The following is a 14,021-nucleotide window of genomic DNA, read 5'->3' on the forward strand; positions in this document are numbered from 1 at the left end:
TCCATGCGTGAATGATGCCAACAAGAGAATGAGCGCTGAACTTACTGTCAGCATATGCATATGACAACCTTGCTATCACACATGAACATACAACAAAGCCAACATAATAATCATAGTATCGTTAAACCTGCCATCATCCTACCCTAATTATGCAATGGAAATGGAAATAAAATACGATGTCTCATCACCCCGAAGGTTGGATACAAACCAACCAAGAAAATGAGAAAGTACGGAAAAGGAAATGTTCAAACAATAGTACAAGCCATCAAATAAAGCTGACAGACAGCTTCCAATCTTCAACCTGCAATCGAATCACTGTGGTGGAGGATGAGGTGGATAAGGCTGGTAACCAGGGATGTTACCATAATCAAAGAACGATCCAACAACCTACTCAACATATGTAGACTCTGTAGCACCCGCCTCGCTGACATCCATACCTGCATAAGTACCAGTATAACTACCAAAACGGACCAGCATATCCGGTCCTAGTGCACCTGGATCATGACGAGGAGGCGCCTCAAACTGATGCTTAGGAGGAAAATAGAAACCTCCTCCAACTCTCCGGTGAGGGATGAACATAGAGGGTGGACGATATGCCAGGAGATCGGTGGGTGGGCGAAAATCCTGTCCTGTCAACTGTGCCTCCCACATCGGCTGATAACGCCGTGAATCATATACCACTCTCCCTAAACCAGAGCCTACCATAGTCAAGTCACTACCCACCTGCTGTCTGAAATCATCCATGCGGGAGTGAAAAGCCTGCTGAGACTCAAAAATCCTATCCACCACAAACTAAAGGGGGGTGAAGTCAAAACCTGCGGGAGCGGCAGAAGAAGAAGAAGCTCCCGCAGTGGAGGGAGCATGACGCTTAGGACGTCGAACCAGTTCCTCCTCAGCCGCCTCCTCCATCTCTTCATCAACATCTTCACCTTCTTCGCCCTCAGGGCGGCATCACCAAAATCAATCACAGCATAAAAACCCCTATTGGTTTAGGGCTTAAGCAACCCAAACCGTTTCAAATCCGGATACTCAAATAGTTTCATAGGCTTCCAATTCAAATTAAAAATCATGTTCGCCCGATCCCCTTCACAACCAAAAAATTTCACCAATTTTGTGACATAATGGCCACAAACAAGCTTCCTGTCCCTGATACCTCGGGTTCCCATATGCTTCGCCACCATGTACAGAGCACAAGCCAATCTATACGGGGCACCCTCATGAAAAAGTCTCAATACCCACAGATCCTCCAAATAAACTTTGTCCCGCTGATTTGATCGCTGAACAACTAAGTATGTAATCATCTTTAAAAACAACCTCAAAACAGGTGACTTAATCGTGTTCACCCTCGACTTAAAACTCCAAATCTCCCCTGAAATCTGTATGTAATACGACTTCTGATCACCATCCGGGAATCCCAACCCGATCCGAGCTCCCATCCTCAAAACTTTCCTAAACAATGGGTTATTATCTAGTAACTCCCTATTGTACATTCTCGTTGCAATTCCAAACTCAACAATAGTTAAAGATCGATCTTTCCCCCCACAACGAAAATGTATACACTTCTCATCAAAAATGTTTTTAACTTTATCAATGGTGCTCACATTGATAGTTGAATAAAATTCTAAGCACCATTCCTTGCAAACCATTTCCCGATTGCCAAAAATGTCTACCCACATACGAAAATCTTGGTCAATAAGGTTACCATTTTCATCATTTTCCATACCCACTAGCCTCAAAAATCCCTCAATGTCCCATCGTATAACCAACATATCAAGTATACTATTAGGAAGATACCTGGGCTCCTCGATGTCTTTGTGAAGAAATTTTTCCAACCGCTCATTATAAACGGCTTTCTGTTCTTGAGAAGCTCTAGGCCAAGTGAGCCATTGGTGATCGGATAAAGCGAGAACTGGTGCAATAGCAGCTTGAGCTGCTCCTGAAGATTCCTCACCCGTGTGAGAAGAGGCTTTACGTCTAGGGTTTCGTCCACCGGTAGCTGGGGCCTTTCCTGAACCAGTCATTGTTATGAATTGAAGAAACAAGAATAAACTCAAACAAAAGTAGGGGGAAGATGAAAATCGGTTGTTTATGTTTGAGAGGAAAAAGACTTGAAGGTTTTTAGGTAAAAGTAAAAAGTGAAACAACCCTAGCCTCTTATTTGTATGGCCTGATCTAACCCGACTGCGCCGCAGTCCTCACACTGCGTCGCAGTTTTGTTTTAAATTTTTTTTTTTTTTTTGATTTTTGAATTTTCTGAACACACACGGACTGCGTCGAATCTACCTATTTGTCGCAGTCATATTATTTGTCGAGGATTTTTATGTTTCGCAGTATAGTGAGACTGCATCACATTTTGACCACGTACAGAAACTGCATTGCAGTTTGACCCCCCCCCCCCCCCAACACACACACACACACTTACCTTGTAACTTGACAAACAACTTACCGGATCGCGTAGAGAAGTTCCAGACCTGCAATACTCGACATAAACACCTTAAAAACATGAAAATTGACAAAATTAAGTGAAAACATAAAAACACCAAAACACGGGTTACCTCCCGTGAAGCACTTAATTTATTCATGAGTCTTTAGCTAAACTCGAAGTCCTTTCTCATTGCTTCATTTCGAAAAATGGAAGCTTGTCAACGACGGCTCCTACATTTTTCTCCTCTTCATGACAAAGTTTCAATCTGTGACCATTAACAATAAAAGAAGTTCCATCCGTTTTAAACAATTCAACATAACCAGACGGATAAACATGTTTGATCACAAAGGGGCCGGTCCACCTAGATGTCAACTTGGGTTGCTTAAACTTGTACTTGGAAAGGAACAACAAGACTCTATCACCGGCTTTAAAATCCTTCTTTTTAAGCCTACGGTCATGCCACACTTTAGTTCGTTCCTTATAAAGCAAAGAATTATCATAAGCATACAACCTAAGTTCATATAATTCATTCAGTTGCATAGATCTTAACTCACCGGCTTCAACCATATCCATATTACAGTTCTTGAGTGCCCAATAGGCCTTATGCTCAATTTCTATAGGAAGATGACAAGTCTTGCCATAAAGCAACCGGAATGGGGTAGTCCCAATCAGCGTCTTGTAGGCAGTCCTAAATGCCCATAGAACATCGTCAAGCTTGGTGGACCAAGACTTCGGGTTATCTCCTATGGTTTTCTCAAGGATTCTTTTCAATGCCCGATTGGTATTTTCAACTTGGCCACTCGTTTGCGGGTGGTATGAGGTCGAAAAGCGGTGATTGACATCGTACCTCTTTAGCACCTTAGCGAGTTGGTGATTTGCGAAATGACTTCCGCGGTCACTGATTAAGGCCTTGGACATTCAAAACCTACAAAAAAGTTGTTTTAAGAAGTGAACGACAACACGTGCATCATTCGTTGGCAAGGCTTTAGCCTCAGCCCACTTTGAAACATAATCAACAGCAACAAGGATATACAAGTTCCTATGTGACGGGGGAAAAGGTCCCATAAAGTTTATGCCCCAAACATCAAAAACTTCACATACCTGAATAAAGTTCTGAGGCATCTCATCACGTTTGGAAATGCTACCTTGTCTTTGACACACATCACAAACTTCTACCAAAGTTTGCGCTTCCTTGAAAAAACAGATGGCCAATAGAAACCAGCGTCATACACTTTCTTACCGGTGACAGATGGTCTGTAATGTCCACCGGATGGCCCGTGGTGACAAGCATCAAGAATTTATCGGGTTTCGTCTTCCGACACACACCTCCTTATCATTCCATCTGCACAAATTTTAAACAAAAATGGATTTTCCCAAAAATAATGCTTAGCCTCGGTAAAAAGTTTCTTCTTTTCTTGCTTTGACATATCTTCGGGAATCACACCTGCACCAAGATAGTTAGCAATATCTGCATACCAAGATCCTGTTTCAAGCTTCATCAAAAACTTATCAGGAAAATCATCATTAATCTCATGCTCTTGTAACTCCTCACGGTGAAGGTTTTCGAGCCTACTTAGATGGTCAGCTGCCACATTTTCGGCCCCCTTTTTGTCTTTTATCTCAATATTGAATTCTTGCAAAAGCAAGACCCAACGGATAAGACAGGGCTTGGCATCTTGTTTGGATAACAAGTACCTTAGGGCAAAGTGATCAGTATAAACAATGGTCTTGTTAAGGACCAAGTAGGGTCAAAATTTATCAAAAGCATACACAACAGCCAATAACTCTTTTTCAGTCACAGTATAGTTCTGTTGGGCTGGATTCAAGGTCTTGCTAGCATAGGAAATAGAGCGGAAATATTTATCCTCCCTTTGGCCTAAAACGGCCCCTAAAGCAAAGTAGTTAGCATCACACATCAACTCGAATAGTAATGACTAATTAGGTGGAGTCATAATAGGTGCATTGGTCAAATTTTCTTTTAACAAGTTGAATGCATCAAGACACTCTTTATCAAATACGAATGGGACATCCTTCTCTAACAACTTGGTCATAGGCCGTGTGATTTTGGAAAAATCCTTTATGAACCTACGGTAAAAACCGGCATGACCTGAAAAGCTTCTAATTGATTTCACATTTGTGGGTGGAGGCAATTTACTTATGACATCAATTTTAGCTTTATTAACCTCTAACCCTTCCTTAGAAACTTTGTGTCCCAAAACAATACCTTCTTTAATAACCATAAAGTGACATTTTTCCCAGTTTAAAACCAAGTGTGCCCGTTCACACCTTTCCAACATCTTATCAAGACTCACTAGACAATTTTCAAAAGAACTTCCAAACACAGGAAAATTATCCATAAAAACTTCCATGGATGTTTCAATCATATCCTGAAAAATAGCTATCATACAACGTTGGAAAGTCCCCGGGGCATTACAAAGACCGAATGGCATCCTCCTATAGGCATAAGTGCCAAAGGGTCAAGTAAGGTGGTCTTCTCTTGTCTTTCGGTCAATGGTATTTGAAAGTACCCAGAAAACCCATCCAAAAGACAAAATACTCATTCCGGCGAGCCGTTCGAGCATTTGATCGTAAAGGCATGGGAAGTGGTCCTTGCGGGTTGCAACATTTAGCTTCCGATAATCAATATATACCCTCCAACCCGTGACAGTTCTAGTGGATTATTCATTTTTATCATTTAGAACAACAGTCATCCCAACCCTTTTTCAGTACACAATGTACCGACTCACCCATGAACTATCCGAGATGGGGAATATGATTCCCGCATCCAACAACTTAATAACTTCCTTTTTCACAACATCTTTCATGTTCGGGTTTAGTCTCCGTTGTCTTTGCACAATAGGTTTAACATTATCAACAAAATTTATTGTATGCTTACAAAATTCTGGACTTATACCCGGAATATCGAAAATTTTCCATGCAAATGCCCTTTTATGAGCCCTAAAGACAGTAATAAGCCTAGATTTTTCATCCTCCATCAAAGAAGATGAAATGACAACAGGGAGGAAAGATGTACCTTCTAAGTATGCATACTCCAAATGATCCAGAAGCAGTTTGAGCTCCAAATCGGTGGGAGGGCTCTAAACCGAAGTAAGCACCCGTTTGCTTCTATCAACCTTGATCTCTTCAAAAGATTCATCATCCGGTGGAGTTTCATCAACGTTTAACGCCATGATCTCTTGCAACATCTCATCAACCATTTCCTGTTCTTCTTCACTACAAGCTAACAAAGCTTGCCCATCCTCCATTTCCAAGTAATCCATAAGCTCCTTTTCCAAGGCATCCTCCTCTTCAATAACATCTATCCTGAAACAAGATTCATCACACGAGTAAGGATGTTTAAGAGCTCTATCAACATTAAATACAACTCGGTCATCACCGACACCTAAAGAAATTTCCTTGGCCTTAACCCGGATGATAGCATCCGCGATCATAAGGAATGGTCGACCTAGGATTAGAGGCACATTGACGTCTGCCTCCATTTCTAGTATAACAAAATCAACCAAGAAAATCATATGACCCACCTTAATCTGCAAATTTTTCGCTATCCCCATGGGATATTGGAATGATCTATCCGCAAGCCTAATGCTCATGCGGGTCCCGTCAATTCACCTAAAGACAATTTCTTATAGACCGAATAAGGCATTAAATTAATGCTGGCACCAAGATCGGCCGATGCCTTATACAATCTAACTCCAAAAGAACAAGAAATAAGAAAACTCCCTGGATCTTCCAACTTAGGGGGAATCTCATTCTTGATTATGGCGGAACATTCGGCACTCATGACTGCCATCTTCCCTTCTTCCAACTTCTTTCTATCCGCTATGAGATCTTTGAGAAACTTCGCATAATTAGGCATACCTGCAAGAAGATCAACTAGGTTAACAGTAATATTAACAGTTTGAATCAAATCAATAAATTTCTTAAAGTTTTCCTTGATCTCCGCCTTCTTCAACCGTTGAGGAAATGGCACCTTTGGTTGGTAAGGTTTCACCGAAGGTATCTCAACAGTGGGTTTCTCAACAGTGGTAGATGGAACGACCGGTGTCTTCATGGTTGGGTTCGGCTCCATCTCTATCTCATTATTAACAGCTTCTTCAGCTTCAACCTGCACAAGAGGAGTAACAACATTAGGTAGGGGATTTGCAGAGTCATAAGTATTACGTTCTCTTGTGATTGCATTGACTTGCTCATTCTGAGCATTAGGAGGAGTATACTTTGATCTGGACCCCTGGTTACTCTGCTGAGGCTTAGGATTAGGTTGGGTGCTGCTCGGTAAAGTACCGAGCTGCCTATTAGGATTTCTTAGCCTTTCAAGCTTAGCTTTAATATCTTGGAAGGTTGCCTGTGTGCTCTTTGTACTTTGCTCCAATTTATTAGCAATCCCATCCAATCAAGGAGTCACAACATCCCATTAAGAAGCCATCTTCTTGTTTTGTTCTTTTACTCTCTCATTGGTTGCTTTCTAAGCACCGACCAAGTCCCTCAGATTTCTCGCAACTCAGCATTAGCATTCTGCTGACTGTTGAACCTGCTAAATCTGTTTCCACTAAAACCAGAATTGTTAGCATTATTAAATGAAGATGAGGGATAAGAAGTACCTGATTGCCGGTTTTGATAACCGGTGTTCTGGTTGAAATTCCCCTGCTGATTCTGAACATAGCTAACTTCTTGGGCCGACTTATCTGGACAATCTTCCATGTAGTGCAATTCTCCATAATGATCGCATCCGTCAGCTAAAACCTTTACATCTCTTTCAATGCTTTTGAACCTATTATCTTGACTGTCAAACCTCTCGTTCATTTGCTTCGAAAGCGCTTTGACTTCAGCAACTACACTAGACTCCTCACCACTTTCCAATTTTGCAACCCTCTTGCTTGCAGTTTTCCTACTCAAAAGTTCTTCACGACCAGAAAACTCTTTAGCCATGTCATCGAGGATCTTGTACCCCTCACTAGGTGTCACATTGTTCAAACTACCCCCGAATGCCCCGGCAAGTTCCCTTCGAGTTCCTTTAAGCAAACCGTCATAAAAGATTTCAACCGCTGCTTCCGTGTTCAGATTGTTTCCTGGACAGTTCCTGATCATCCCCTTATACCGTTTCCAAGCATCTACTACATCTTCCCCTGGATCTTGAGTGAATGACCGGATCTTGTTTTCCAACTATCTTTGAGTCCTTATAGAATAGAACTCATCAATAAAACCAACACAAAGCTCATCCCAAGTGGTATACAAATCGTCTAGCTGTTCCTTGAGCCCCTTAGCTTCTCCACATAAAGTGAGTGGAAAAAGCTCAAGCTTCACATTATCATCCTGATTTGCGCCATAGTGGTAAAACCTACAAATTTTCTCAAACCTTTCTAGATGGCCATACGGATCATTGTTAGTCACCCCGTCAAACTTCTCTTCCTCCACACTTTTCAAATGACTTCCCTTGAGAGAAAAGTTAACCATGGTGGTTGGAAGGCGAATTGGAGTACCCCTATTAGTTGGTACATTTCTTCTTCGGTCACTGTAAAGACGGTTGTTGGGGTTGACCGATTGCTCTTGATCACCCATTCTCCCTGCTCTAACTGGTTGATTTACTCGAAGATTTGCTTGAGGAATTACTGTTGAATCCGGTTTATGAGTTTTATCCTGATTATCAACTATCACCAGTTTTGAACAAACCATTACCTTCGGAGAATTTGGTACTTAAGTGAATTTCGGATGTTGAATCCTTCTTTGAGTAGTGTTAATCCAAATCTACGTCCGGTTGGTCATGGTTTTCGGTTCCTGAATCTATTTTGTCGGTGTTTGAGGGCTCCGTGTTGTTTGATCTAAGTAAGCGTCTTATGGCTTTCCCGGGGTTAGACTGAGGACTAAGCAAAGGTCTACCAGAGGCTCTTGTGTTCATCAACTAACAAAGCACATGCACACGTACCACAAGATATACCGTTCACCGCACCAGAAACTAACAAAAACAAAAATAAACCAAAATTAAAATTTATCTATCAAAAACAAATAACTTCCTCACAAATGAATGCAAGGAAGGATCGAATCACAAAACGAACAACTACTTAATTAAAGTCCCTGGCAACGGCGCCAAAAACTTGATGTGTGAAATCTAGTAATAAAATTTATAAACACGAATTACCAAAAGACTGACTACTACACACTCACAAGCAGTGTACCTCATCGCATGTAGTATAGTTAAAAGCTGGTAAGCCGAGATCGTTCACAAGGACTTCTATAAGCAATTGTAAAAGTTAAATGATTCAAGAAAAATGGGGATTTTGTGGCCGAGTTGCCACGTTGCAAGTAGTTAGTAAAATGAGTCAGTAATCCCTCAAGATTAATCGAAAGGAGAGTTTGTTGTATGAAACAATAATTTAAAGGTCATCCATCTTGATTTCGCTCGACAACATGTTCAGATTGCACATTAAACGAAGTTCAAATTCAATTTAGTTGATTAAATAACCGAGACTCAAATTGATCGCTAACCCCGTACCCGTCAAGTTTACAACTTCATTTGACTCTCTTGTTTAAACTAGTTTCATTATTAAGACCGGTACCCCGAGACGCCTTTTTATAACTTCACTAATTTAACAATGGTTTTGGTCATTTAAGATAACAAATGTGTCTATTGATTGTACCCAACCATTAACTCATTAACCAATCATAGAACCAATCGCTTCTAACCAAGCGATCAAAATAACTTTTGCCCAACCCGAGTTGCCATTAAGATTGTGCAAAAATTATCCGCAATCAATAATCAAATAACAAAGAATTAATAAGCTAAGATCACGACACAACATTAAATTAAATTAACTTGAATTATAAAAATAGTGCAATCTTTACATATTATCTCACTCCATTAAGATGGATGAAAAGGCGAATAGCCACTCATATTAAAATACGAATATCCAATCAAATAGAAAGAATTCATCGTTACCGAATACAAGGAATTAGAAAACGAATAACGGAATTGATCCAATCGTAATGAAGTTCTTTGAAGGAGAATAATCGGATGAAAATCTGCTCCAAAGCCTGCAAAAGTCGACTGAAATGTGAAGGTAGGGTTTCAAGAATGTTTTAGCAAGCTATTTATACTTTCTAAAATTTTTCTTCAGATTCGACATATACTGCGTCGCAGTCTCCTGTTTGACTTTCTTGACTTTGACTTTCGTTGACTGGTCTTTGGCTGTATATGGTACGACTGCGTCGCAGTCTCAGCCTACTGCGAAGCAGTTTGCTCCTCGACAAGAATTACTGCGACGCATCACCAAACTGCGCCGCAGACCCCGTTGACTTGCGTTGACCTACATTGACTTTCTTTGACCAACTTCTAATCTTCGTTCTTGTGCCTCGTAAAACATCCGTAAGCACTCATATTCCTCCAGAAACTTCGTTTTCTTTAGATTATCGATTAAGTACCTATTAATTCCTGAAACACTAACAAATACCATAAATGTACCAAATATACACGAAAACGACTCGTAAAACTTACTTAAACAACTAACTAAACCGTGGGAAATGGGTATAAAATACGACATATCAGGATCTTGATGATATTTCGACCTGGCACCATACTTGATACTTGTTTTCAAAACCTACGAACTCACCAACCATTGTGTTGACGCTTTTGAGTATCCTTTTAGGTGAACATGTGAACCGCATTAGAGGTGGCTAAGGAGCATAGCATGGTGACCTGTAGCAGACCAGACTAGGGTTTTGGAGCTGCATATTTTATGTTTTGTTATGTTTGTTATATGTTTATACTATGGCACTATGCCTAAGTGTGTTTCCCCTGCGTGAGAGTTCATCTATGTTTTATTTGAATCTTGACCCTATGTTGGATATTTATGTTTGAATTCTATGAAATGTGTGTTATTTAAGTATTCATGTAGCTATTCTACGTAATATCCATGACGCGTGTACTATGCGTCGCATCCCGAGTTTTCCGCCTTAGTCGGGGTGTGACACACAATGAACCCAGGAAAAATGTACCATGGGTATCTTTGTGAATTCTGGTACACTGCCCATTTCAAGGTTGGTGATGATAATACCATTCATTATACTCTTAAAAAGGATCTCGCCCTCTCAAATTAACTGTTGATACTCTTCGAGAGGCCCTTCATTTGAATTATTTTTCTGAAAATGAGTTGCTTCTACAACTTCTAACTGGCATTAATCATAGAGAAGTGTGTAGGGAAATGGGTCACACTGATATTGTTGATGAACATGGTGTTTTGAAGAGGAAAGGTATGATTTATATGAGCAAACTCACTGACTCATGGAGATTTTTCTTCACTCGTATAGTTGAGTGTCTTGGAAGTGGATCTGGAGGGCTGGACAAGATCAATCAAACTCAACTGCTGATTGCTTATTGTTTATGGTATGGTCTTCGAGTTGATTTTGCGCAAATTTTTTGGAACGATCTGGCTGAAAGAATAAAAGCCCATAAAAGAAATGCTCATGTTCCTTTTATTCAATTTTTATCTTTAATTTTTAAAAGAGTTTTGGGCAATCAGTATGATTATGATACCAGTCATTTTTCTATGCCTGAATATTTGAAGGATCTCAACAATTTGGTGTCCAGTAATCGTGAGGTTGAGATCCCAAAGGCCATGATTCATAATTTTATAAGGGAAATAATTGATGCAACAAGACCAGTTGATTCAGAAGAAACCCAGGGTGGCTCTCAAATTAATGTGGGTCCTCTTGAAGCTTTCATTGCTAGAGAGCAGTCACCAGAAACCGAGGTGACTTCTGACCAATAACAAACTCTTGTTTTTCCAACAACCATCTCCACAAGACCAAAAAATACCACCATACGTCTTAGGAGAGGAGGAGCACTGGTCACTCCTTATAGTACCGAAACTATCCATCCAGATTCCTCCCAATAGGAATCTGGAGATGTCATAAGGGAAAACATACAAACTGCCACTCTCAAAACTTCTGTTAGGGGGAGTGATGAAGAGAATCAAGGGACTGCCCAACCCTTATTAGAGTTCGAGTCAGCACAAATTATTGAACAAAACCAAACTTCTGACACAACTTTTGCACAAACTGAAAGGGTTACTGGAGCCTCACCTCTGGTAATCCCACGACAGGTGATATTATGAATGCAGATGGCACTTTAATCATGGATACAAATATTGAGTCTACATTGATTCAGGAAAATTCAGTTTTGCCTCTTGGCGAAGATAATGTGATTATGCCAGATTCTGCTCAAATTGATCTGAACAGAGACATACCTCATCAGACTATGGAGCAATCCACTGGGATGAAGGTGAGTCATCCTTGGACTTGTCCAAGTCTGGTCAAGTTCAGGACATTTTTGGTGAAGAAATTCAATCTATGGAAGTGGAACACCTAGTTCCTCCGCCAGCCTCCAGTACTCCCTCCATCCCGGTCATTCCTTCAGAAACTCAATCTCCATTTCACCCTTTGTTTGAAAGAACTGCACCACCACCACCACCACCACCAACTTCAGTTTCACTTCCCTCAGATGCAACATATTTCACTCCTTCTCCTTCAACACTTCACACAACACAAAATCTTCCACAACCAGCTGAGAGACTTCAAATTACGAATCTTCCAGTCTCAAGTGCTCCTGACTCTACTATCACTCATACTGATCCTCCAATACAAGAAAGAGTCAAGACACTTATTTCAGTTGTTGAAAGAAATACATCTGGACCATCTGTGAGTTCCCCTACACAAGATGTTAGTCGAAAATATCATAAATATATAACAATAATAACAAGTATATCAAGTAACCCGACTGACAAGTAATTCTAATATAGATAAAGACTAGTTTAGAATTACGATCCAGATAATGGATATGAACAAGAAGATAAATAAAGAACAAGTGCTTGAAACTATATAAATACTAAATATAATCAAGTATTATGGCAAGGAGTCGAGATGTATTTCTCAATGTATTTTATTTATTTCTATAAACAAAATACAAAGGTTGTTGCGGAACAAAAATAATCACAATTGTGAAAGTATCTAAACAACCTTGAAATACAAATGATCTAAACAACAAGGAAATACACGTAAGTTTACTTAGAGTATATAACACACGTTGCAATGCCAAAGTTTCAAGCATTTTTGCAAGTGTGAGAAGTCTTATATTTATAGGCAAACATATCTTGATGACATGGCAAATGTCGTACAAATATGGTTGGGTGCATTTATGGATTTGTCATTTGTAGGACAAATCCATAACATGTTTGTTTAAGATAAAGTATGTAAGTTTCTTTGATGTGACTTGACATACTTTATTTCCAACCTTTTACTAAAACTAGCACAATACCCGGTATAAAGTTATTAACCGGGTAAAGGCAGTTAAAGTGTTGTAAAAAGACTTCCTCGTAACCAGTGAAAAAGTAAAGTATTGTAAATACTTTTTCACTGAGCGGCTTCAGATCTTCAATCAGATAGAATCTTTTCAGAGCTCTGCTTCTCAAAAGTTTCTCTTCTTCAGTCTTCAGTCTTCGACTTCAGAATGAATGTCTTCAGATGTGTTGATCTTGATCTGAGCGAAGCTTCAAAGAATTAATTCTGAGAGACTCCTCAGAATTTCTGTACAAGTATCTTCTCTGAACTTCAATATTTCTGAACAAATTATACTTGGTCGATTTTCGACCTAACACTATCCTTCACACCAGTAGGTTTCTCCTCATCTTCTTCCACTGAAGTCCATGGCCTTTTTAGTAAGCTGACGGACTTGGAGAAATCTTTACAATCATCCTCCCAGGTTCTTTCTGACTTTAAATCTTCAATTAACAACTCCTTTCGGTCGGAATTGAACACTTTTTCTGGGAATGAGAAATTGGTATTTGAAAAATTGAATAAACTGGTATTGGCCACTAACAGCTTTCGGGAATCTTTTAAAGTGGCAGTCCAGGATTTGAAAGAAAAAGCTCCAGTCTCAGTCTCCTCTGTGCAAACTGTGGTTAAAGAGGCAGTTGACACTCCTTTAGAAGGACTGAAGACTCAGGTCCAGAACTTGCATCGTGTGGTAGATAAGTTGGACTGCAGGCCAACATTGGATCAAAGTTCAATCATCAGTAATGTAAGTGATCAGACTGTTGTGAAACTTAAAAATCTGGTTCTCAAACAGCTCTCTACTGATGTGATTGCGTCTGTTATGATCAAATTATAAGAAGTCATGTTGCCTAAAATCATTGATTTGATTATCAAGGAAATTCCCAAGGACTTGTTTACTGAAATCAAGAATTTGAAAACACAAGTCCAGAAACTTAAGAAGTATGTGTCTGAGATGAAGCCAGTGGCGGGTCGTACTTTTGACTCCACTAACAGGCAAATGCTGGACCAGATCTGGAATCACTTCCAAATTCAAACTGGAGGTTATTCCAAGGGGGAAAGTGCTAATCCAGGCGCTCCTGGTTGCATTTGCTACTAACAATATGAAGAAAAACAAGTTGGATGCTGCTGGTATTGATGAAAGTGATGCTCTTGGTACAGCCAATGAGCCACCATTTGAGGAATTTGAAGATGTTGCTCAGCTCAAGAAACATTTAAAGAGCATATCTGGTAAAAAGGAAGTTGAAAATGAAGAAGC

The 14,021-nt window shown here is 39.9% G+C and overlaps 1 protein-coding gene across 1 annotated transcript; it reads right to left on the reverse strand.

Moving 5' to 3' along the window:
* Positions 1-6,032: 6,032 nt before the first annotated feature.
* On the reverse strand, positions 6,033-8,116 carry LOC122609024. The gene is made up of 3 exons (XM_043782085.1): positions 7,635-8,116; positions 6,975-7,523; positions 6,033-6,804 (listed from the first exon to the last, which is right to left on the reverse strand). The coding sequence occupies exons 1-3, from the start codon at positions 8,114-8,116 to the stop codon at positions 6,033-6,035; spliced, it is 1,803 nt and encodes a 600-aa protein (XP_043638020.1).
* Positions 8,117-14,021: the final 5,905 nt, after the last annotated feature.

Source organism: Erigeron canadensis, chromosome 7 (assembly GCF_010389155.1).
Source record: "Erigeron canadensis isolate Cc75 chromosome 7, C_canadensis_v1, whole genome shotgun sequence".
In the NCBI taxonomy this organism is placed as follows: domain Eukaryota; kingdom Viridiplantae; phylum Streptophyta; class Magnoliopsida; order Asterales; family Asteraceae; genus Erigeron; species Erigeron canadensis.